The sequence below is a fragment of the Mirounga leonina genome, unplaced genomic scaffold (genome assembly GCF_011800145.1).
Source record: "Mirounga leonina isolate KUSES-001 unplaced genomic scaffold, KU_Mleo_1.0 Mir_171, whole genome shotgun sequence".
NCBI classification, from domain to species: Eukaryota; Metazoa; Chordata; class Mammalia; order Carnivora; family Phocidae; genus Mirounga; species Mirounga leonina.
Genome location: NW_023270436.1, coordinates 20,708,924 through 20,732,844, shown reverse-complemented (window position 1 = coordinate 20,732,844; position 23,921 = coordinate 20,708,924). Strand labels below are relative to the sequence as shown.

Below are 23,921 nucleotides of genomic sequence, written 5' to 3'. Positions count from 1 at the left end.
CAGTCCCTGGGGGACAGAAAAATAACCCCAGCTGTGGTTCCCCAGGTGTTCGCTCTGTCTCCCCCACCCCTCGTCTCCCCCCTTCTCCCTTTCATTCCTGGAACAATGTTCCGGCCAGTTCCTTTGGGCTCCTCCACATTCCCTGCCAAAAACAAAAACCATTCTTAACCCCAGATGACCAGGCCTGCAGTCGTTTTGTCTGGTATGTGGCGTCCGCCTGGGGTGGGGGGGCGGCACGCATGCTTCCAATTTATATTCCAGAATTCCAGCTTCAAGGGGAGCAGAAGCCGGAGGAGAGAAAAGGCCTCAAGGAGCAAGGAGTCCAGAATCGCCCAGATTTCGAGAGAGGAGAGAGAGGGTGAGGGAAGGGCCGGCTGGCTCAGGGGTCTGAGGCCAGCCCCGGGGGGGTGGGGGGGACGCGGGTGAGGGGATTGTGGGTCAGGCCAGGCCCTGGCCCTTCACACTGCCCCCCCCCACCGCTCCCCCCACTTGTTAGCCACGTTGTGGACCTCAGATTCTGCTCTGTATTCTATTTGGTTATGATTATTTTTTAATGAGGTCAGACTGAAAATCCATCTGTCTGGGCCTGCCTGCCTAGGTTTGAAGGCAATTAAACTGGAGACTAACCTCTTAATTAGGGTTTCCCTGTGTAAATCTCGTTTGATAAATTCCTTATCATCTTCGGCTTTAACTACAGCGAGGTCTCAAGAGGGGATTGCGCACCCCCCCACCCCCGCCGGGACCTCTGAGTGAATCCCCCCCAAAGGGGCTGCCTGCTCGATCCGGGGCTCTGCCAGCCAGAACCTCCCCCAGGAAGGGCTGGGAGAGAGGCCCCTTTCAGGGTTAATTAATCAGAAAATTTAGTGGTGCCCGGTGATTCCGGAGAATTTGTCTGCCACCTTTTCATTCTCCTGTTCCCCCCTTCTGCCTCCCTTCTAGGTCTTTCTTTAAAAAAAAAATTTTTTTTTTGAGAGGGGGTGAAGTGGACTCTACAAAAGGAAATCTGCAGCCCCCCTCTTTCCTTGCCACTCCCTTCCCCCCCACTTCTCCCCAACCTGTTTGTCTGTGTGGATGGTTAAATTTTCTTCCTTCCCTTTTTTAAATGCAAGTGCGGCTGGGAGTGGAAATGTCAGGGGTCAGGCTTCAGGCAGCAGGGAGCAGGGCCGGGCAGTCTCAGCTTCTGTCTTTGCCATTTGGGAGAAATCAGAGCTGAGCTTAACCCTTTGGAGCCCAGCCCCGGCCTGGGGGGCTTGGGTGCTTCCAGACTTTCTTCACTGGCGTCAGGGGACTGTGTCACCGGGACTCCATGTTCTAGGGTTTTAGGCGTGGGGGCGGGGCTGGTGGAGGGGGCGAGGGGTGGGCCAGGGACCATCCCAGCAGCAGCCCTTAGGAGAATGTCAGGTTGGATTTATGGTACTGAGCACCTGTCCTCTATGCTGGGGACCGGGCTCCATTTGCCATCCATTTGGATGGGGCTGGTGGGCAGGCTTGGCCACATTCACTGCTTTAACCCTGTCAGCATCCCAGGAGATGCCCCCCCTTTACAGATGGGGAAACCGAGGCCTGGGGGGGGCGTGGTGATGTGCTGAGTCTCCCAGTTGGTAACAGGCAGGGATGGGGCTGGGGTCTGTATCCTGAACCCTTGATTCCAGAGCTCCCCGGGGTCCAGTAGGGGAGGACAGGCCTGTCTCAAGGACGGCATTTGGACTCCTTAAGAGCCCAGCATGAGTCAGCACCTTCCCTGAGCCACCCATGGCATCCTCACAGCCCTGTGAAGCAGCTACTTCTGTGGACCCATTTTACAGATGACGTGAGTGAGGTGCAGAGGTGGGTGTGGCTAGCAGGAGCTAAAGCCCAGTCCGCACCCCCATCTTTCTGCCCACTGGGCCAAGCTGCCCCTCGGCATGGGGACACTACCAGTCCACGGAAACGGGAGAGGCAGTACAGAGCTCACGCCTTGTGACCAAAGGTCTCCATCACCTGTGGGGTTTTCCAGGGGTGATGGGGGGGGGATGCATGGTCTACAAACTGGGGCTCAATGCACGGGTGGCTGGGGTGTTGTCAAGGTGATACGGGGTGTAGTTTGTCAGGGGCTTAGGTCAGCACCTGGCAGAGCTGCCCCCAGCACGTGGGGCCCATGTGGTAATGGTCACAAATTTTATGCCTCAGTTTCCTCATTTGGGAAGAGGGGATGACAGCAGTGTCCACGTCAGGGGGTTCTTTGGGAACTGCCTTCGTTCGAGCACGTAAAGCCTTGTGATCAGATGGCTCACACCTGGCAAGCTTCAGTATAATTACCATGTTGTTATTTATTCCTAATCATGGCGGGGGGAATGTAGGTGGCCACAGGGTCCCAAAGAACAGCACCCCATGTTGTGATGATACCTGTGTGGATAGCCAGGAGTGTGAGGGCTCCCAGTGGGAGCCAGTGAGAGCTGAGAGCCAGGGGGACTGTGCCCGGGGCTGACCTCAGAACCTGGGCTGTGTGGCCCTGGACAAGTCACCTCACCTCTCTGTGCTCTGGAGCTGGGAGGGAATGCCAGCGCCCTCTGTCAGCGGTGGCATGAGTCTAGACCTTGAATCTGCAGTGGGAGTAGAGGAGGATTTGCTTCAAGGCTTTGCCCTTAACTGGCCGGTGGCTCTGGGATCCACTCTGCTGGCCAGGCCTCAGTTTCCCTGTCTGGAATGTGTAAATCGTGGTGAAGCTTAGAGGAAGCGCTATGCCCAGATGCGTTCTGTAGCCTCCAAGGAAGCTGTTCAGACATCAGAGATTATTATTAGAATGACAAAGTGGGATCGTTTCTCTGCCGAGTGGAGGGAAATCTGAGCACAGAGGGAAATCAAGCACAGCACTTGGAAGCTCCAGGTCTGCCCCAGGACCTTTGCTCGGCATCTGCCTCCCAGAGGGTGCCGTGGGGGGAGGGAGAGAGAAAAGGAGTCCTTTTGCTGTGTGGCCTTGAGTGAGTCCTGTTGCTACTGTGTGCCTCAGCTTTCTCATCTATAAAATGGGCACGGCAGAGTTCCCGCCTAATAGGGTGGACGTGAGGACTAAGTGAAGCGATGCCAGCCTGGGCTCCCACGGATGCCATGCATTTGGTCACTGGTCACCGGTCACCGTGACAACGGCTCAGGCTGAGCTGAGCCTAGAAAGGTCTTCGGAGCTGCCTGAAGCGGAACTTGAATTCTCCCCTTGCCGGCCTGTGGCCTCCCTTCCTCCCTCCCTCTGAAACCGAAGCCCAGCATCTGCTTCCCCAGGAGCTGTTTAATATTCTGCTGGGGTAAAATGAACTCACTGGAGCCACCCGAAAACAGCTGAATGAACCCCCGGCGCCCGCGGCCTTTCAGAGCGGCTCCAGACCCCCCCCCAGAACTCTGGGAGGCTGGCAACCACAGCAGCTGTGGGAGAGGGGCCCCCTTTTCTTCTTGGTGCCCCGGGGGAGCCTGTGCCCCCAAATGGGGCTCCTGGAGGGCCGGGTGGGGAGCTGGAGCCTGGGGAGGGGCAGCCTGGGTTTCTCGGCCTGTTTGGGGCCTCGTTTGTACTTCTTGGCTCGGAGGTTCTGTGTGGGGGGCCTCCTTGGGGAGGCTGAGAAAGCCAGGCCTTCCCCAGATTCTTCTTCTGATCCTCCCCCACCCCGGCTCAAACTGGGTCCAGTGGAGGCAGGAGGTCCCAGCCTGCAAAGCTGCACCGCTTGATGCTGATGATCGATCGTCACGGTTGTACCCATTGAGCACTTGCTGAATGCCAAACATAGTGCTCGGCATGTTGTCTGTGTTATCTTATGGACTCCCCAAAGCCACTGTGCCAGTTTAGTCTCCTTATTCCCGTTTGACAGATGAGGACACTGAGGCCCGAGAGGTGAGCTGGCTTGTCCAAGATCATGCTGCTAGGAAGTGGCCAAGCAGGAATCCATCCAGGGCCCGGCTTTCTCCTGGATGGCGCACAGATGCCTGCCCATGATCCTTTGGGACCCAGTGGCCTCTTCTGTAAAGTGGCGGTGGTGGGGGGTGTGGTCTGACATGCCCACCTGCTGGGCTATCCTGAGGTTACAGGACCGTCACGCCCATGGAGGATTTCCCATGCACATACAGTTGGTGCTCACTTCCGTCGTCATCACCTGATTATTACTTTGCCCGTTTCCTGTTCGGGGCATATCTCAGGGCCCTCTCCCTTCTCCTGCCTGCCTGCCTGCTTGCCTGCCTCCTTTTTCACCCCAGCAACCTGGGAAAGCAAATGGTAACAAAGTGCTTCCAGGTAGAAGCTGAATTAATTTCATGTAATTGTCCTTGATAAAATTAAATACTACTTGCAATTAGTCTTGGGCAATTTCACTACTGAAGCAGTGGGATAAAAACAGGCTGAGTTGGTGCCCACTGGGCCAGGCGCTGGGCCTGTTGGCGGCTAGGTGGGAGCTGCCCGTGGATGCCGCAGATGCCCCATGGCCAGGAGGAGCCTCAGCGAGTAGGCAGGTTGGCCTGACGCGCGTCTTGTCCCTCACCCTTTCCGGAAGATCCCTGCAGTCGATCTCCGGAAATGGAATCTAGACGTTCGTAGCTTCTGCCCGGCGGTGGCACTTGGGACAAATCACCTCCCTTCCCCGAGCCTCGATTTTTCTCATTTGTAAAATGGGGGCATTTTTGCAAGTGGATTGAGTGTGGAGGGGTCAGCAGACCTTTTCTGTAAAGGATCAGATGCTGCTAAATATTTTGGGCCGCGCTGGCTATTCGGTCTGCGTCATTTCTTCCTAACCTTTGCTCTCGTCGTGCGGAAGCAGCTACGGTGTGTAGCACAGAGGAATCGCCCAGTACATGGAACCAGTTACTCTTACTATTTACTGGGCTCGAAATACCTTTTATGGTAGATTTAAGAGTCTCCCTTTTTACTGTTCACACAGCGTCTATGCATTTTTTTTAGTTCTTTGACCGGAGGAGGACCTATTACCCCTGTTCCAGGGGACTAAGCCCAGAGAGGGAAAGTGCCTTGTCCAAGGTCACACAGCAGGGAGAAGGCAGAGGCGGGATCTGAGCACACACCTGGTTCTCCGCCTGGCCCAGGGCCCGCCTGGGAGGGCTCCAGATGCCAGTTGTCGGTATCAGATTGTGCTCACCCTCTAGTGAATGGGTGACCTTGGGCGGGTCCCCTTGGGTCTCTCCGTCTCCCCGTACCCATCATCTGGAAAGTGGAGATAATCCTACATCGCAGGTTGTCGTGACAATAAAGGAGGGGCTGGGGTAAAGGGACCCATGGGGCCGACCACGTAGCAGGGGATCAAGACAGAGGCCTCCCTGTTAGCCGTGTTGCTGTTAGGATAGAGCAAGGTCATTGTTGTCTGCGGGCACTGCATTTCCAGGCACTTTTTGAGGATGGTGAACTTCTGCTCTCCAGAGATTTAGTGGGGAAGATGCTCTGGGGAGAGTAGGAGGAAGAAGATGGGAGCTTTCCTCCTGGCCTGGCCTGGATCTGCCGCCTGACCTTGGGCAAGCCGCTTTATTGCCCTGGGCCTCAGTTTCTTTATCTCTGTGATTGCAGAGCTTCAGTGTCAGCTGCGAATCCGGATTGATTTCGTTCTGGCGGCCTTGAACATTGTGTTGAGAAAGACTCTGAGGCTGAGTCTGGGCTTCGTGAGGCCAGTGCTTTGGGCAGTCATTGAGCAGTGCTCTGCTGTGGGCTCATGAGGAAATGCGTTTTGGTGGGAGTCCCTGGTGGTTGATAATCCTGGAAAAGATGACCCCCGTGGCTCCTTCCCAGCCCCCAGTTTACCTCCATCTATGGAGCCTTCCGTTTGAAAAATGATGGCGTTTGCCTTTTGTAAGCAAAGCAGTTGACATGGCAGCTGCTGACACAGATGGGTACTTCCTGGATTATAATTCTAGACCGGTGCTGTCCGATAGAACTTTCTACAATGATGGAGATGTCCTAGGTCTGCACTGTCCAGTATATAATGACTACCGGCTGCGGATGGTTGTTGAACCCTTGTAATGCGGTTAGTTGTGAATGAAGAATTGATTTTTAAATTTAAAAAGCCACGTGTGACTGGGGGCTGCCATGCTGGACAGCCCAGGTCTAGCCTCACAGAGCTCTGCGTTATCGGGGCCTCCAAGATTATGGACTTGTTATACCCCAGGCCGGTCGTGAACTCTGGGTAGGTCATCAGGTGCAAGCCTGTTGCTTAGCAACAGACACTCAGTAGAGCCCTGCCCCAGGCAGCCGGAAACCACCCCTGCAAGAGTTTTGCTTAGGTGGGTGAGCTGCTCGTACCTGAGAGTAAAGGCTTTTCCCTTTACTTGTCCCGCTCCCCTCCTGGGGGGCCTGATTCCCCAGGGCTCAGACCCTGCAAGGGGGTGAGGCCTGGCCTGGATCAGCTGCCCCCATCAGATGGCATGTAGGCTAGCTTCCCCGAGAAACTGGCAGGTGCTTCCAGACGCAGAGTGAGTGCACCTGGAGGGAAGGCAGGGTGCCAGCCCTTTAGGAGAGAGGGGAATCTTTTTTTTTCTTTCCTTCCTTCTCTCCTCTCTCCCTCTTCTTCTCTCTGTTTCTGGCATGCAGCAAAAGTAGAAGAGCCTTTGGAAACAGACTTGACCTCATCCTGCCTCGATTGCTCCCCAGCTGTGTGGTGTTGCATGAGTCACCCCACTGCTCTGAGCCTGTTTTTGCCTCCTTTAAAAAGGAGTAATAACCCCTCCCAGTGTAGGTTGCTGGGAGGTCCTGATGCAATGATATACATGGACCTTTTAGAACAGTGTCTGGGATGTGGTCCCCTTCCCTGAAGAAGGAAAAACAGAGATGGTGTGAGAGTGTTGGAGGGTTATTTAACTGACTCCCATGCTTGGTGTCAACTTAAAACTCACCTCCCGGGTTGTCTGAGTGGGTTCGGGGGCTCAGGGCTGGTAGGCGGGAGGGGTGGGCTGGATGGGGGTATTGGTTGGGAAAGGGGCCTTCCTGCATAGTCATTCTCAGGTGGGAGGAAATTTCTGGCATTTGTCAGCTGGTCTCCGCCTCCCCCAAGTTTTTCTTTCCATGAAAATGGCACCTGCATTTTGTGGCTTCGTCACACACCAGCAGGGTCTAAAATAAATTGGGAGAATTCTAGTGCCCAAACTTGGAAGGAAGGGTGTTGGCTGGATTGGGGTTGTGGAAGTAAGTGGATATCATTCCTCCACTGCTGGATAATAGTCTGTGAGGGGGTGTGGTCCCTTTCAGTAAATTTTGGGTAGGGGTCAGTGGGCAAGCCTCCGAGTGAAGTCTTGTTTCACTGGTACCAGGAAGCCTTGAAGAGTTCCTATTCAGGTCTGTCTGGAGGTCCAGGTGATGTGGTTTGATCTTCCTTATTTTAGTGATTCTTTAGGGTCTGTTCCTGCTTGTAGGAATCGATAGAGTCAGCATAAACTGGTCGAGGGCCTACCGTGTGCCAGGTGCCAGGGCCACAGTAGTGAATAGGAGAATTGAGGCTCCGATGTCATGGAACTCATATCCTAGGGGCTGTGGTAGAGAGTAGGACAATTAGGAGAGGTCGGGGTTAGCACTGGGTGTAATAATACAGTGCACATTGGAGTCCACGGAGGGGCTTGGAAAAACCTACTTGAGGAAGGAGGAGACAGACAAGTTACTTAGGTGAAGGGCGAAGTGACAGTAGTGGTCCAGAAAGAGGGGAGCTCAAGCAGGAGTAGTGTTGCCACCACTTGGTGACAGCATACTGCAAACTCCATTGTCAAACCTTCTGAATGAGGAGAGGACTGAGTGCTGGCTTAGGCAAGCAGGCAAGAATTCTCTGATTTATTTACAGTTCTGCCCCTGACTTACTCCTCTCTGGTCTCAGTTTCCCCAATTTACAGTACTGGCCAGCCCAGTCTTCCTAGGGTCCAGTTCTGCCTTCCTCAAAAAACCACAGGGACAAGAGGGTGTGACCTCTGCCATGGAAGGAGTGCAGTGGCCCCTGCCTTCCCAAGTCAACCCCAGAGACTCACTCTGGGCATCATGGGCCCCAGTGGGGACACAGACGGCAGAGCCAAATCCCCACTCCCATCCTCAAGGTACAGCTTAGCCAACAGTTCCTGTAAATCCACAGCATAATTTGGGGTGGGCAATACCTACCTGGATGGCCTCTTTAGGTCACTGAGTCACAGGCCTGGCAGTAGGGACTCCTGCCAATTACAGAGGGGACGGCAGCCCAGAGAGGGTGAGTGATATCCCTGGAGGCACACAGCCAGCTTCTGGCACAACTGGGTCCTGGCTTCCTGCAGTGGGGGAGGGAGAGCACCACCTGGAGGGAAAGCAAATTGGGGGTTGTTTGTGGCAGAGACACCTCCCCTCAGAAGCCTAGGCTGGACCTTCCAGAACCTGTGGAAGATGGGAGCTGAGGATGGGTGGGCCAGCCACCGGGCAATCCAGGGGCTCTGTTCCCTGTTGTTTGGATGGGAGTGACCAACCGGCTCCTTCTAGGCCCAGACCAGCTTCCACTGTTCCACCTGTCTCTCTCCCGAGGTGGGGCAGATGGTTAAGACCATGCAGGCTCTGGACTCCTGCGGACCTGTGTTCGAGTTCCAACTCTCCACTTTCTCGTGGTGTGACCTTGGCCCTGCTAGGATGGCTGAGGGCATAAATGAGATCAGCCAGTGAGGAGGCCCTGGGGCCTGCCCCAGGGCTGATGCTCTGCCCCCCAGGGTCCACCTAGGCCTGCTTGTCCTGCCTGTCTCTATCCTCTTTGCCCATTGCTCTGTCCTTCCGCAAGTGGAGACTGAACTGTGACAGGGTGCTCAGAGGCCGTGCAGGAGTGAGCCCTGGCCTGATGGGGCTAACTTGTTCTGCCTCGGAGAGCCCACCTTTCTCTTTTTGTTGCACTGTAGACACATTTTGGAACGGTGTTTTTAAATAACAACCCCTATCCTCCCACCCCCTCAACCAACATTTTAATGTTTTATTGATTTTTTTAAGAGATTTTATTAATTTATTTGAAAGAGAGAGAGAGAATGAGCTGGGGGGAGGAGCAGAGGGTGAGGGAGAAGCAGTCTCCTCGCTGAGCAGGGAACCCGAGGCAGGGCTCGATCTCAGGATCCTGGGATCATGACCTGAGCCGAAGGCAGATGCTTAACCAACTGAGCCACCCAGGTGCCCCGTTTTATTGATTTTTAAATAGGAAGGCAGGGAGGTTTCCAAAGTAGCCTGAGAAGGAAGACCAGGGACACAGTGAATGGGAGGGACATTTCTGACTCCCTAAGGGTCACTGTGCAAGTCTTCACAGATCAGCAGTGTTGTTTACACATAAACATTTTCCTAGGGAACGTGTATTGGGCACCTACTGGGTGCCTGGTGGCTCCTTCCTACTTGTGTGAACTTAGACAAGTGACATCACCCCTCTGAGCCTTAGGTTCAAGGGTCAGCAAACTTTCACTGTAAAGGGCCTGATAGTAAATATTTTAGGCTTGTGGCTTATACAGTCTCTGTCACAACTACTCAACTCTGCCATTATAGCATAAAACAGCCATAGACTAAATGTAAATGTACAGGCGTGACTATGTACCAATAAAACTTTATTGACAAAAACAGATGGTGGGTCGGATTTGGCCTATGGGCTATAGGTTGCTGACCCTGGCAGGTCCTTCACCTGTGAAATGGCGCTGAGTGAATAGAAGCTGCCCTCCGGGATTACGGTGAGGAATTAGTTTAAAAGAATGAATGCATGACAGGTATTAACGCTATAATTATTGTCTGTTATTGTTAATATTATCATATTCATTCTCCTGGCAGCCCTGCCCAGTAGGTGTATGGTCTCATTTCACACATGGGGAACCTCAGATGTAGAGAGATAAGGAAGTTTCCCTCAGCCCTTCTGCTCACTGTTGGATAACCCGGGATGCGTCTTTTTGTGCCTTGGTTTCCCCACCTATATCCTCAGCGAGGATCTGTTGATGGAAATGCACAGGGCCCGGTGTTCACATTCGTTGTGTGGAGGGGAGGTGGAGGTGTAGAGAGGCGGAGTCCCTTGCAAGGGCCATCGGCTGACGCATGGCCAGCCTGAGCTGGGTTTCTTGGGGACCCGGGTTATAGGCATCTGACTCAGAAGCTGCTGGGGAGGAATGGCCCGCCCAGTTAGATCAGAGCTCTCTCAGAGTACCATTCTCTTGGGGGTGGGATCACATCCCCCCACTTGTTTAGAGTTGTGGAACACAAAGGACCTTGTCCCCAATGGAATGTGTTTCTGAGTCAGGTTTACCATGCCAAGGCTGGAATGGATGAGGTGCAAGCTTCTTATTCATGTTGACAGATTCCCGATGCCCCTCCCTTGCTCAGCAGTCTTCCTTGGCTCCCTTCTGCTCTCAGGAACAAAGCCAAACACTTCCTGGGGCCTCCAGGGGCCTCCGTGACTGACTTCATTTCAACTTTGCAGCCTCCTTTTCCTCGCTCTCCCCCGGGCCTCAAATCAGGGCCCCTGGTTCTTCCCGGTCACGGTAGAGGCGGAGCTCACCTCTTGCTTCTCTCGCTGCAAAGCTTTGTAGTCATCCTTAAGCACCCTGCTCCCCCTTGTATGTCCTCTCCTCTGCAAATTCTGCCCTGGATCCCCACCTGTCCCCTGGGTCTGCGACACAGGGCAGCCTTGTGCTGTGGCAGTGACGGCTCTGTTTTACTCTTAAGTGTTTACTGAATATCTCTCTGCCAGGCTGAGAACTCGGGGGTGGGGGAGGGGCGGCAGGCAGGCTGGGGGCTCTGTGTTGGGATCCCATCTCTGAGTCCCGCGTCCAGCATACAGCTGGGAGCACCTGTTTGGTCAGGATGCTTTGGCTCATCGCCCTGCTGTTATTGCTGTCTTAAGGGCCCCCTCTTTTTTTTTTTTTTTAAGAGAAGGAGAGAAAGGGAAAGAGAGAGTGGGGGTGGGAGGCGCCGAGGGAGAGGGAGAGAGAATCTTAAGCAGGCTTCACGCCCATCTCAGAGCTGGATGTGGGGCTCAATCTCACCACCCTGATGAGATCATGACCTGCGCTGAAGTCAAGAGTCGGCTGCTTAACCGACTGAGCCACCCAGGCGCCCCTCGAGGGCCCCCTCTTACAGCCTGGCCCCAGGAAGGCTCAGGTTTGGAGAAGAGAACAGGATATGGAGGGGCACCTGGGTACCAGGTCCCTGGGTACTAGCCCATTGCCCCTCTCTGCCAGGCAGGAATGACCGAAGACATTTTTCAGGTGAGGAAATGGAGACTCAGGGGGTCAGAGTAGCTGAAGCAGGGTCCCACAGCCTGGTGGGACAGGGTTAGGATTTGACCCCAAGAGTCTAGCTGCAAAGCACACGACTATCCCACGACGGACCCCCATGCAGAGCCCTTCCTCGGGGTTGCAGAAACGCTACGGGAACTTGTCTGGGTGAACAGGCCACCTGCAGCCCCACCGAGCCCGTGTAGGAAGGTCACAAAACTCCCACAGACCCTCGGGGGGAGGGGAGCAGGACACATGTCCCCAAGAACCCCCACCCAAAGCATCAGCGCTTTGAAAACTTACTTTGTAAAATTCTGAGTTATTGCCAAATCGGGTCTTTTCCTTCAGTGGGCTGAAAGCAACGAGGTTCTACTTCAGCAGAAACATGTGTCTGTCTGTCCGTCTGTCTTATTTTATAAAATAACTGTTGAACGGCTGATCGCCCCCAGGCAGCTTGCCGGGAGCCTAGTGAGGTGTCTGCCTTGGTGCTAGGTTGCCCCAGGAGAGAGGTGAGGATGCTGGGGCTCAGAGAGGGGCGGTGTGCTGTCCAGGGCCACCCAGCACTGGGTCCAATGCCATGGGGGCATGCACTGTGAGCGAATAGGCGAGAAAATGGGGATAGAGGGGTGGGGGGATGGGCTAGAATGGAGACAGGGGTGGAGGGGATCTCAGGTATAATAATCCTGCTAACAATGCTGAATAGCAGCTACTGTTTGTTGGCTCATCTTTGGTGCCTGGCAGGGGGCTGAGTGCTCTGCTCACAGTACCGCTGGGCCCTTCCCATGGTTCCGGAAGAATGATGCCACCCCCATCCCCATTTAGACTCCCAGGGCAGGTGCCTTGCTGCACCACTGTGGGCCCTGTCAGAAGGAAGGGGCAGGCTGAGGGGTCGGCCTGCGCCCCCCCACCCCCAACCTGTCACATCTCGGCAGCCCACAAGCCAGGAGTGGCCCGGGGGGTGCGCAGGGCTGCATCTGTCACAGGTCACTGGCCGTGTGGCCCAAGGCGCCAGGGGAAGGAGCCCAATCAGAGGCTCAGGGCCGGATGAGGGGCCTGCGGTGTGCATCCTGTGGGCTCGGGCCCTCCTCCGCCACCCGGCTCCTCCTTCAGGGCCCCGGGAAGGTCCTGGCATCCAGCCCCGCCCCCATCCCCAGCGCTCGGCCGACGGGTCCCCACGATGCCCTCGCTGCTTCGCCTCAGTGGAGCCCTGAGCCAGTTCTCAATCTAAATGACAGCTGCCTTCAGCCGAGTCAACTCCAATTAATTTCCGAAGGCTTCCAGGGCCCTGGCTGAGGCTCGCACCAGACTCGGGCTCGCGCGAGTCCCCTTCTTCACCCTCGTGGGGCCGGGGAGGGGGCTGCCGCACGAGGTCCCTCCTGATCATTGGTGGGGGGGGCCCTTTCTGCCTCCCAGGAGCCCCTGTGCAAGCTTTGGATCGCCCCCATCAGATGGGGCTGATGGGGAAACTCTCAGGCAGGGTCCATGGAGAGAGAGCGCTGAATGGGGGGCCTCATATTTTTGTCCTTGGCTTCTCTGTCACCACAGGGTCATTCTCATCCCATCTGTGAGCAGCAGGGCTATCAGGGCCCTTCCCCAAAAAGTGAGTGTTGATTTTGGGGAAAGACAGGGAAGTGTGGGGGCAGGGGGAGAGAACAGAGAGATTGAGAAAGAACTGGGGGGGCGTTGTGAGAGAGCGAGAATGGGGCTAGGGGAGAGGGAGCACCCATCACTTTGGCTGGGACATTTTACTTTTTCATGTGACTTTGATGAACCCACACACTTTGGCATCAGGCAGACTTGGGAGTGACCCCGGGTCCTCCACTGGTTAGCTGCATGACTGTGGGTCAGTGACGTCCCCTTTCTGAGCCTCAGTTTCTCCCCCTGTGAAATGGGCTGGAGTGTTGGACCCTCTCTCCCCAGGTGTTGGGGTCATCCAATGAGATAGGCCGAGGCCCGGCCCGTAGGGAGCCCGAGATTAGTGCTCACTCTTATCAGCCCTGGAGCTGACAGGAGTACGGATGGGGTCACTTTTCCTTTTTCCTTTCCTCATTTGTCACAATGATACCCCTGCTAGAAGTTGTCCTCGAGGGAGGGCAGAGAAAGGGTGGGGATGCAGGCAGAGGGCTGGGCTGAGAAGGGGCTGGTCCCTTGACCTCAGTGAAATGCCTGGATGGAGTGTCACTCAGGCTGCCAGCCGCCCGCCCTCTAGGGTTGTGCTCCTGGGGCTTACTTAGGCTAAGGTATCTTAATGTCCCTTGCTTGCCGTAGGCTTCTGCCCCAGCTTCCTGCCTACATTGAATGTAAAATCTGATTTCCTCGAAGGAATGAAAAGAGTCAGGGAGGTTGTCTATCTACCCACCACCATTCATTTCAGAGAGGACCAAAGAGGCCCAGAGAGGGAGAGGGACTTGCCCAAGGTCACACAGCAAGCAGGTGAAGAGCTGGGATGAGAATGTGAATCATTCTTTCAAATATTTAACAAATCCTGGGGCGCCTGGCTGGCTCAGTCGGTGGAGCATGTGACTCTTGATCTCAGGGTTGTAAGTTTGAGCTCCACGTTGGGCGTAGAGATGACTTAAAAATAAAATCTTTAAACAAAATAAGTAAAATATTTAACAAATCCTTTTTAGCTGCCTACTGTGTGCCAGGGACCAGAGAGACAGCTGGGATCCTCATGGCTGTGTCTACCCTCAGGGTCCCCAGGCCAGGCTCCTCTGAGGGGGGTTGGTCACAGGAGGTGTGGCTAGCCCCCCTGCAGATGGGGGAATAGGCAAGTTGAGCTTGCCCAAGGTCATGGAGCTGGTGAGATTTAGACCGGGGTGGGACTTGAATCCAGGCTTCTGAGCACACAGAGCTGGGGCTCCCCCGAAGCTGCCGAGCATGGGGGAGGAGTGGAGTGGGGGTTTGAGCATGCCGTTTTCCTGCTTCGTTGGTGGCTCTGCAGACCCTCTGTGTGCAGCCCACAATCTGGCTTAGATTTGCTGTTCGCACCCTGAGCCCAAAGTAGGCGAGTCCCCTGGACCCTGTTTACCTCCCTGGAGGAGGGGACACGGGCCAGGGACCCAATATGGACAGGCAGCTGAGGAGGGGTTCTGCTTTGAGGTTGTGGGGTCCTGCAGAAGGGTTCCAGTTGGGTGGTGGGCGTCAGTTCCGCTGGGGTTGGGTCCCCCACATCCCCAGTGGTGGGTTCTTGGAGATGGGCCTTCGTGCTACCTTAAAAATCCTTGTGACTTTGCTTACCGCTGGGCAAGCTCTCTTCTCCTGTGACTTTTGTCTGCTGTGACAGCTGGTGGCCATTGCGTGAGCACCTGCCGTGCGCCAGGCGCCGTACAACCTGGTGTAACTCGGCAAGGACCTTGGTGCTATCCTTGTCCCATTTCACGGGGAAGGAAGTTGAGGCTCAGAGAGGGACAGTGATTTGCCCAAGGTCAACCCACTGAGGGAGCGCCAGGGACTGAGATGCAGTCGTCTCAGTCCCTGGTCGTCTGACTCCAAAGCCCCCCCTCCCCATGATGTTTTTCATCCTTGGCAGCTTGTTGTCGAGGGCCCTGAACTCAGGACCCCCCCCCAACATCCCCGCAGCGGCTCGGAGGTAACTGGTGCTTCATTGCCCTTATGCTGGCTGGGGGCAGGGATGTCATCTGTGAGCAGGGAGAGGGGTTACCCACCTCAGAGTAGGGGCGTCGGAAAAGCTTTGCCACAAGGCTGACAGCCAGGTAGATGGTGGGAGTCAGCAGGGGTGAGGAGGGGAGGGTGTTCTAGGCAGAAGACACGGCAGGAGCAGGGGTGTGGAGGCGGGAAGGATCAGGGCTTTATGGAGAGACTGTGTAGCTGGCTCATGGAGAGGTGAGGCTGGAGGCCCATGAGGAGAGCAGGCTGGGTTATGCGAAGCTGGGAACTTGACCTTGGGAGCACTGGGGAGCCATGGAAGGTTTAAGCAGGAGAGGGGGCTGCTCATGCTTTAGGAAAGTCACCTGACTCACAGGGGGAAATGGCCTTGGGGGCCAGTGTGGAATTAGAAAGGAGACAGTGGGGCAGGAGAGAAGAGCGATGTTCAATGCCCAAGCTAGCCTGGGTGCAATGGCCCAGCCTTTCTTGGCGATGGGGACCAGGAGCTAGGAGAGCCATGGATGTGTCTGCGGGCCTCCGGGCCTCCTGGGCGCTGATAGGACCCGGCCCAACCCTGAGGCTCCCAGGCCTGCTTCTGCTTCCAGGCTCAATGGCAGCTGTCAGACTCGAGCGTCTCCCCCTGCCAGGTCCAAATAAAGGAAAAACCAAAATACATTTCCCTTTGTCGGAATCCAGAGAGGGTGAGTCGGGCGAGAGTCATTCGCTATTGTGTTCTGGGGCCCACACTGCTCCTTACATAAGCTTGGAGTTAAAAATACGCCCGGAATTCTAATTTGCCTGCTTTGCCTGGGATCGCACCCTGGTCCCCCTCCACCCCACCTTGGGGGGCAGGGGGTGGGGCAGGCCCCCATGGAGAGGAAGAGACTATCCTGTGGCCGGGGTCCCCGACTGGCATGCGGCAGTATTAGCTCTGACTGCCTCCAAGGCCCTGGGCTCTTGAAGTCCAATGAGCGTAATAACCCGAAGAGCAGCTCACCTTTTTGGGGGGCGCATCATGTGCTAAAGTCTGTGAACTTGGTTCCCATTTTGCAGTACGGGTTAACACCTTGCCCAGGTCACACCCTGCTATGAGCAGCCAAGGAGCCCTTGATCTGGGCCCTAGGTGGAGGCCACCCTGACCCCCACAGCCCCCTCTCTCTGGTCTTCCCTATGGTGGGCGGTGGCGGGGGGTAGGTGGGAGGTGTGGACAGGAGGTGGACAGAAGTCCTGATTCTGAAGGTTTAAAGACAGAGCCGTGTGGTCTTGCCAGTCCCACCAAGCCCTGCCTTGGGGGGGAGGGGGTGGCGACTGCCCCCACCAAGCTCATGACTCCTGACTCACCCAAATTGGAACCCAATCCTGGGGATACTGAGTGCAGAGCAAGGTGGTGACAAGGTCTGTTTTGCTGACTTCAAAAAAGAAAGAACACTCGGCCCCCTCCGTGGGTGGCATCTCCAGAAGTAAAATGAACCACGAGGTGTCCCCAGGTCAACAGACGCATGTCTGCCCCCTTCTCCCTTCACCCCGCTCGGTCGTGGCTGGCAAAAGGGTGGCTGGGCCATGCTGGCCGGCCCCGCGGGTCCCCGCGCCTGCAGGCGGGTCAGCGAGCACGCGGGGCGCACCCGGCGCCGTCGGGTGGGAGTCTGCTCTGGGCTGGGCAGCACGCTAAGCCTTTTACATGGATCATTTCATTTAATCCTCATCGCTGCCTCCATGACGGCCAGTCCTATTATTTTCCCCGTTTTCTAGGGCTGAGGTTCTGGGAGCCGAAGTGATGTTTGCAAAAGCCCCGTGCTCCGCAAAGGGTAGGCGCTATCGTGGTTGAGCCCAGGAGGAGAAATGGCAGCCCGCTTGTTAGTCGTGCTTGGCATCGGCTTGAGGTCCTCTCCTTCCCTTCATGGCACCTACCGTCCCTGTTGGGGATCGATCCGACGCGGTCTCAGGGTCACCGCGGGGAAAGCAGGAGGCAGCCGGCACCTCCATGCCGTGGTACCAAGTTGGTGGCAGAAATGACCTCGTGGCTCGGGTGCTGTGCTGTGAAGGGAGGGGGTGCTGGGGAAGGGCTGGAGAGATCAGCTAGGACTTGTCTGTGCACGTGAAGGATGGGGAGGAAGAACCGGGCTTCCCCGCTCCAGGCCCTGCCCTTGCACGTGGGGACTGAGGCGGTCTGTTCTGGCCTGGAGGGGACTGTCCTTTAAAAACTGTCCCCACAGCCCTTCCTTGCTGGGTGGGCGTGACATCAGATCCCAGGAACCGGAAGGCCCTCACCTCGTCCGCTGTGCTCTCTGCACAGGGTGAGGCCCATTTGGGGTGATAAGTTTTGAGTTGATGACACCCCTGCCTCGAGGACTGATCCCCCCACATGCACAGTGTCATCCGCTCTTTCTCTTACATGGTCCCCCCAAGCTGCTCGGAGATGGGCCTGCCAGGAATCACCATCCCCGAGTTGCAGGTGGGGCCAGCTGCCCAGGGATGGGGGGTTCGAGATCCCACCTCAGCCCAGTGCGCGGGGAATCCCGGATTCAAAGGAGAGGGCCGGTCCAAGCTGCTGGCCTGGCCCTGGGTGACCCCTGGGCAGTTCCCTGCGCCCCCCAGGGCCTCAGTCTTCCCATCTGTCAAATAGGGATGAGGGTCACTCCACAGCCCACAGGCCCCAGCTGAGCCCCTCCCGTGTGTGGAGTGCTGTGACACCACAGTCCGATGGGGGAGACTGGTCGCTAACGAGTGGAAAATGTGACAGTCTGCATCAGTGTCCGTGGCGCACTGAGTAACTCCAGGGTCTCCCCCCAGTCCTGGGAGCTCGGCAATGGGTGGTTTTATCTCTGGGTCCTGGGGTGGGGGGCCGGCATGCCTGCCACCGCCGAGGAGCAGGGACTGAGGGCTTCTCTCGAGGAGCGGCAGGCCCTGACTTGAGGCGGGCTTCTGTGGGACTGATTTATTCGTAGCCACTCAGCGGCAGCGGCGGGGGGGAGGGGTTGAATGTATGTGGAAGCTGCGGTCCTAGGGCATGTTGGGTCCCCCCACCTCCGGCTGGAATGAATCTGGCGGGAGGATGAGTTTGGTCATGCTTGGGTTGTCAAGAACTGAAGAATAATATTCTCTCTTAAAAATATTCCCTGTGGATACCAGACTCTCTTGTTCGTCCCAGGCAGAGGCTGGGGAATCCTGCGCCCATGCTCTGTGATGTTGGGCAAGCCGCTCACCCTCTCTGAGCCCCAGGTGCCCCTTCTAAGGTGGGGAGAAGGGGCACCCAGCTGCTGGGCTTGCGGGGGGATGGAATGCGATAACACATGGACATGTTCAGCTGTGTGCCTGGCACACCCTCATTAAATCCTCCCCAAGTAAGGAAAGCAGCTGCGTGTAGGGTTGGCACACGGCATGCTTCGGAGTCGTCTATAACTTGGGAATACGGCATCTTGAGGACATGTGGCCATTTGGGTCAGTGTGGAAACATCCCTCAGCAAACGCAGCTCCCAGAAGGGACCACAGGCCTCCTCCGTCTGCGCACAGAACTCGGGAAATGCTGACTTTCCTTCGCCTTCCTGGCGCTGCGGTCATAGAGCAAGGGAGCCAGCTGTCAGGAGCTTGGGCCTGGGTCTTGTCTTTCTTTAGCTGTGTAGACTTTGGCAAGGGGCCTCGGTTTCCTATCTGTAAAATGGGCACAAGCATTTGCTGAGTCAGCTCCTTGAGATAATGGGTGTAAAGTGAAGTAAGGAACCCTTTTCAGAATTCTCTCTCTCTCTCTCTCTCTCTCTCTCTCTCTCTCTCTCTCGGTGGCAGATGCTCCCCTCCCCCAATCCAGATCTCACAATGCTTGGAACAGGATTCCTTCTGGCGGGATTAGGGAGTAGGGCGTCACTGGGAGCAAGGCAAGACTGGGCTCAAGAGCAGAGATGTGGGGGCTGAATCTGAGACCCCTAGCTTCCTGGGGTACCTTCTCAGGTACCCCTGGGCTGAATTCTGAGGCCCTGGGTAGCACCACCGCTGCTAACCAGCTTTGAAACCTGGAGCTCAGGGCCTCAGCTTTCCCTTCTGCAAAATGGGAGCATAGACTCCAGTCTCATGGTCAGGAATGTGCCCACCTGGCCAGTCCCAAGGAGGGGATGAGGCTTGGGGACCTCTAGATGGCTGCAAGGACCCCTCACCTCCTGACCTCCCCAGAGACTATGCTAGGCAGCCCTGTCGGGGGATTTCTCTGTCTGCCAGGCCGTTACAAGGCCTGAGGGAGAGGACGTTCCCCCCACTTCAGCAATGAGGAACTAAGGCTCGGAGAGAGGGAGGCTGGCAGACCCCGTGCCACACAGTGGTGGGGCTGGGATTGGGATTCAAGTCGTATGGCATCTGTGACTCCAAATGACTACCATGATGCTCTCTTCTGGCTTCACTGTCAGCTCCCAGAGGAGGGTGAAGATGGCGTCTGCCTTATTTCTGGCCGGATCTGAAGGCTAGAGCCACGCCTGGCACATAGTAGGGACTCAGTAAGGTCTTATTAATTGGATGAATGAGGGAAGGAGCAAGGGAGAGAATCTCCACCCGCCCCCCCGCCCCCCGCCCCGGCCCCAGCTGCTCCTGGCATGCAGGTCCTAAGCTGGGTGTCTCTGGGGCTCCAGGGTGGGAGCCCGGTTAGTCATGGCCTGGCCCATCCTCTGGGAGGATTTTCTCTGCAGGCTGTGGCTCAGCTCCCAGGGGAGGCCTCCCCCCTAATCCCAGAGGGCGGGATGGGCGGGGTAGCTCCTGCCTGGCACCGGGCCCTGCTGATGAGGGCGGGCCAGTCATGGAGTTCAGTATCTGGGTGTGCTCCCTCAGCTGGAGCTGGGCCCCCACCCCCAGTTCCAGCTTTTCTCACTTCTTTGGAGTCAGAAATTTACCCATGTTCAAGCCCAACTCTGCCCCTTCTTGGCTGTGTGACCTTGGGCAGGTTGCCTCTCCTCTCTGAGTCAAGCATCAGTCTCATCTCACTGAATGATAAGAATACTCATGGATATATAGTAGGTCTGAGAACAGACCTATTGGTCACTTGGCAGCAGTAAACTAGCAGCCCCCCAAAATGACTGTTCTGTTCCTTCCCTGCCTCAGAACTCCCAGCTCTTCCTCTTTGAGTGTAGTTCATGCCAAGGTGTGAGTCGTTGTCAGACTTTCTTTCCCCGCAAGTCTGTCTAACTCAGGCATCACTGTGATCTGTGGTGCTTCTGGGCCTGTGTGACTGTGTGAGAAGGAAATGGAAGGGATTTTCATTGAGGGTGCAGGGGAGGAATAGACTCCCTCACCCCCATCACTGTAAGTCCCATCATAAAGCAGCTGGGGATGGACAAAGGGCACTGGTCTGGTTGGGGGGTCTGGACTCTTCATCATTACTGGTCTGAGCAGTGTGGTACTGTTTCAGGAAGTCCCCAGCACACAGTAGGCCTCTAGCAAATGTCCAGAGCATGACAAGAGAAAGGGCTGTGTTCTAGATCCAGACAATCCTCCCCTCTACCTTTAACTGCTTCTGGCAAACTCCTACATATGCCTCAAAGCCCAATTTAGATGCCCCTCCTCCAGGAAGCCTTCCCAACTTATTTCATGTCCAGTCAATCTTTTGGGAACTCTAGTCCATCAGAGATGGGCCAACCCTGCCCAATTCTCCCATTCCTGAGTGGGGAGAATCTGACATCGAGTCCTACCCTTGGCTGAGGTCTCACAGCCACATCAGAGTAGCAGCAGGGGCATTTGAACCAATCATCTCTCGATCTCCTCACATCGTCTTCAGCCATGAAAACAGGGAGTGGACGGTGCCTCTCTTTCCTTACCTCTCTCACTCTGCCCCCTCTTAGGGCCTCCTGCAGAGCTGAGCCTGCCGCTAACATTTCTTCCTTTTTTTCTCCGCAGCCCACGACCTCCCTGCAAATAAGGCCTCAGCAACCCAGCCGGGGAGCCACTTGCAGTGCCTGTCCGTCCACTGCACAGATGACGTGGGCGATGCCAAGGCCCGAGCCTCCGTACCCACCTGGCGGTCCCTGCACTCCGACATTTCCAACAGATTTGGGACATTCGTGGCCGCCCTAACTTGAATTGACAAGAAATGCCCCTCCCCCATCAGGCCCTTCTTTCTCCCCCACCCCCTACCCCGTGCTCCCAAACCCCTCCTCCTCCTCCCCCACCCTTAATTTGAAAGGGCCACTATTGCTGAGTGGATGATTTTTTTTTCTAGGTTGGTACCTGCTTAGTGGCATATGGACCGGAAAGGGTTAATTTAAAGGGGAAGAAAAAAAACCTCAAAAAATTTTTTTAAAAAAGAAAACTCGTCTGCCACAGTATGTTACCAGTGTTAACCCTTCTGCAGTTAGCAAACTTTTGCTTCAGCCTTTTTCCTGCTAGAGAATTCCCGTTTTTCTGTAATCTTGGCATACGTTTTTTTAGATGACCTCTTTCCTTGTTTTATTTTCATGCTGCTGTATGTCCAAGCATTGTTATTTCGTAATAAGACAAGAGTTACTTTCTTTTTTATTCTCTTTTATTCTCATTCCTCTCCCCCCTCCCCCCCCCAGCCTTTTTTTTTTTTTTTTTTTTCCTTTTTGCTTTGTTCACTGCTTATTAAAATGGAAATCCTGGAGAATAGTAGTTCTGGAATATTGCCGGGCAAAAGTCAAATTGTCATCACGATATTATATATTGATACCCAACTGTCATCAGTCAGGCAGGAGCCAAACAATTAATACCCCCCTTAGGTATTCCGCCTGGGATTTTGTTTTGTCTGTTTCCTAAGAAAATAGACAGATATATATTTTCGTTCCTACAAACACACGCTCAGCCTTCAGCTCCGTTCTGTCTTCTGCTGGAAGCTGTTCTCTCTGCAATGGAGGCGATGACGTGTCCAGCCTGCTCAGTGGGAAGGAGTCGGAATGTTCGACAGTGGTGTTTTCTCTCCTTTTCTGGGCCTCTGTGCAAGCGCCCAGGCTCTGAATTTTCACGCTATGCTAAACAGCCCTGGTGTGCATGGGGGATGGTGCCCTTCCAGCTTGCAGTCTCTGGGGGCTCCTGGCTCCCACCCTGCTGCGGCCGGGCTGGCTGGGTCTTGGGTGCCCAAGTTGGGGGAGGATCTGGTTCTCAGCCCTTGACCTTTGCCCACAGCCGGTCCCAGCCAGGCCTTGCGGGAGGAAGGAGGTGGAACTGTGGGCATCTTCCCGACCACTCCCATTCTGTCCCCGCTGCCCATCTATTCTCCCCCTCCAACCTGGGCAACCCCCCATCCCTGGGAGGGACGAGGCTTTTGCCAAGCACTTTTCCAGGGGCTCAGGGAAGGAGCCCCCAGGCTCAGCCTGCCAAGCTCCCCTTCGCTGCACCTGGGTGTATTTCTCTGCAGAGGTTGGCAGGCTCCTGGGGGCTATGGGAAGGAAACAAGGAACATAATCATTGACTTTGATGCTTGGGCCTTTTTCTTTAACCCCAGAACACCCCCCCCACTTTTGATTTAATCTCACCCTCTTGCAAAACTAGAGCCATGTGTCATGCGCCTCACCAAGGAATAATCTCTTTGAGCAGAGATGGGGGGCAGCCAGGTGAATAGGCAGCAGCGAGCAGGGCACCTGGAGCCCCGTCGAGGACCCAGAGTGGCAGGTGTCAGAGGACCAGTGTTGGCGGGGCGGGCACCTTTGGGTGCTGTGCATGCCTACAAAAGGCTCATATGACTCAGGGGGTTCGTGAGGGGCACACAGATTCCAGGATGGGTCAGATAAGAAGTGACTGATAGCCCTTCACCCAAATCAGTAACTCCCCCATTTTCCTTCTATTTTTGTTAAAGAGCAAGTCTTACTAAATGCTCTATTTTGAGCCTGGCGTCCCCTCCCCTCTGTCCCCAGGTACCCAGAGTTTCTGGCTTTTTTGATTTTTTTTTAAGCAAGTGACTTTGGGTTCACCATACAACACCCACATTGTTTATTTCAAAGAACTTTTCAGCGAAGGGGTAAGAGTCCAGAAAAATCTCGCTCTTTCCCCTCCCTCTTCTTTCCCGCGGGGGCCCTTTTGGCTCAGGTCCGCGTCTGGATGGTCCTTGCTGGGGCCATCGGACAGGGGGCCCAGCCCCCCGGGGGCCCGCAGAAGGCAGGCAGAAGAGCAGGTGGTGTGAACTGATCAGCAGTGGGAAGGTGTGAACTGACTCAGTCCCTGAGTTCTGCCACCAGAGGAAAGAGAAAGAGAATGTCCCTCCTGCCAGGGGCCGCAGGAGAAATCAGCCATAGTCTGAGCAAAACTCCACGCCCCCTCCGATTCTGCAATGTACAGCTGTTTGAGAGCTTTATCACTTTATTTTTTAAACAGGAATGATTTCTCCTTCATTGCTTAAGGCCGGGGAGCCAAGCGTCTTGACTTCTTTTGACTTTCCCTGCGTTGAGTTCATTAGCACCTGGCCATCAGCTCGTGGTCCTAGCAACGTCGGAAGCCCCTGAAGTTTTAAACTTTCTCGCTCCCCACGACCCCAGAATGGAACAGCTTTAAAAATAGCCTTAAGCAAAAGGATGTTATTTCATTAAATTTGGTTTAATGGAAAGAATAAAAGCAAAATAAAAACACACCCAACCCACGAGACTCCAAACACTGGTAATCGGTACTGCATAGCAAACTTTTTTTGGGAAAGAAAACGAAAACGTTATTGCACATGTAAAATATAAAATCTTAACTCTGCTGTGTGTTAGGCAATCCTGTAATCTTTTTTGACTCTTAAAAGAAATTCATTTCTGAAATGCTTGGTTGGAAGACTGTGACAATAGCTCATGAAATTGAGTGTTATTTTTTTCTTTCTTTTTTTAAAAAAATATGTAAAGTGCAGTCTTCTGTATTCATGCATATTGTATATACCTGTATATGTTTTCCTGAGCAGCTAAATAACAATAAATATGACGTTAATGGTGACTGTGGTACATTTGTGGGTGGGGCTTGCTTTATTTTTTTCCCCATCCCCTCTTTTCCGGTAGGTCTGTTCAGAATCCCATGGGGGATGGGAGTGCAGGTCTGGACGCTGCAGTGCGCATGTGTGTGCGTGCGCCTGCATGCTTCCATGCTGTTCTAAGTTGGGTCATCCGTTTCTCAACCTGGGCACTATTGACATTTGGGCTGGATAATTCGTTGTGGAGGGGTCTGACCCTGTCCTGTAGGATGTT

General features: G+C 55.0%; 1 protein-coding gene across 1 annotated transcript in view; it reads left to right on the top strand.

The window, feature by feature from the left end:
• Positions 1-23,673, top strand: part of MN1 (MN1 proto-oncogene, transcriptional regulator) — a 47,112-nt gene extending 23,439 nt beyond the window's left edge. The window contains exon 3 of the mRNA XM_035017261.1: positions 20,656-23,673. Within this exon, the coding sequence (XP_034873152.1) occupies positions 20,656-20,837 (182 nt within the window). The 3' untranslated portion in view covers positions 20,838-23,673. The remainder of the gene's footprint in view (positions 1-20,655) is intronic.
• Positions 23,674-23,921: the final 248 nt, after the last annotated feature.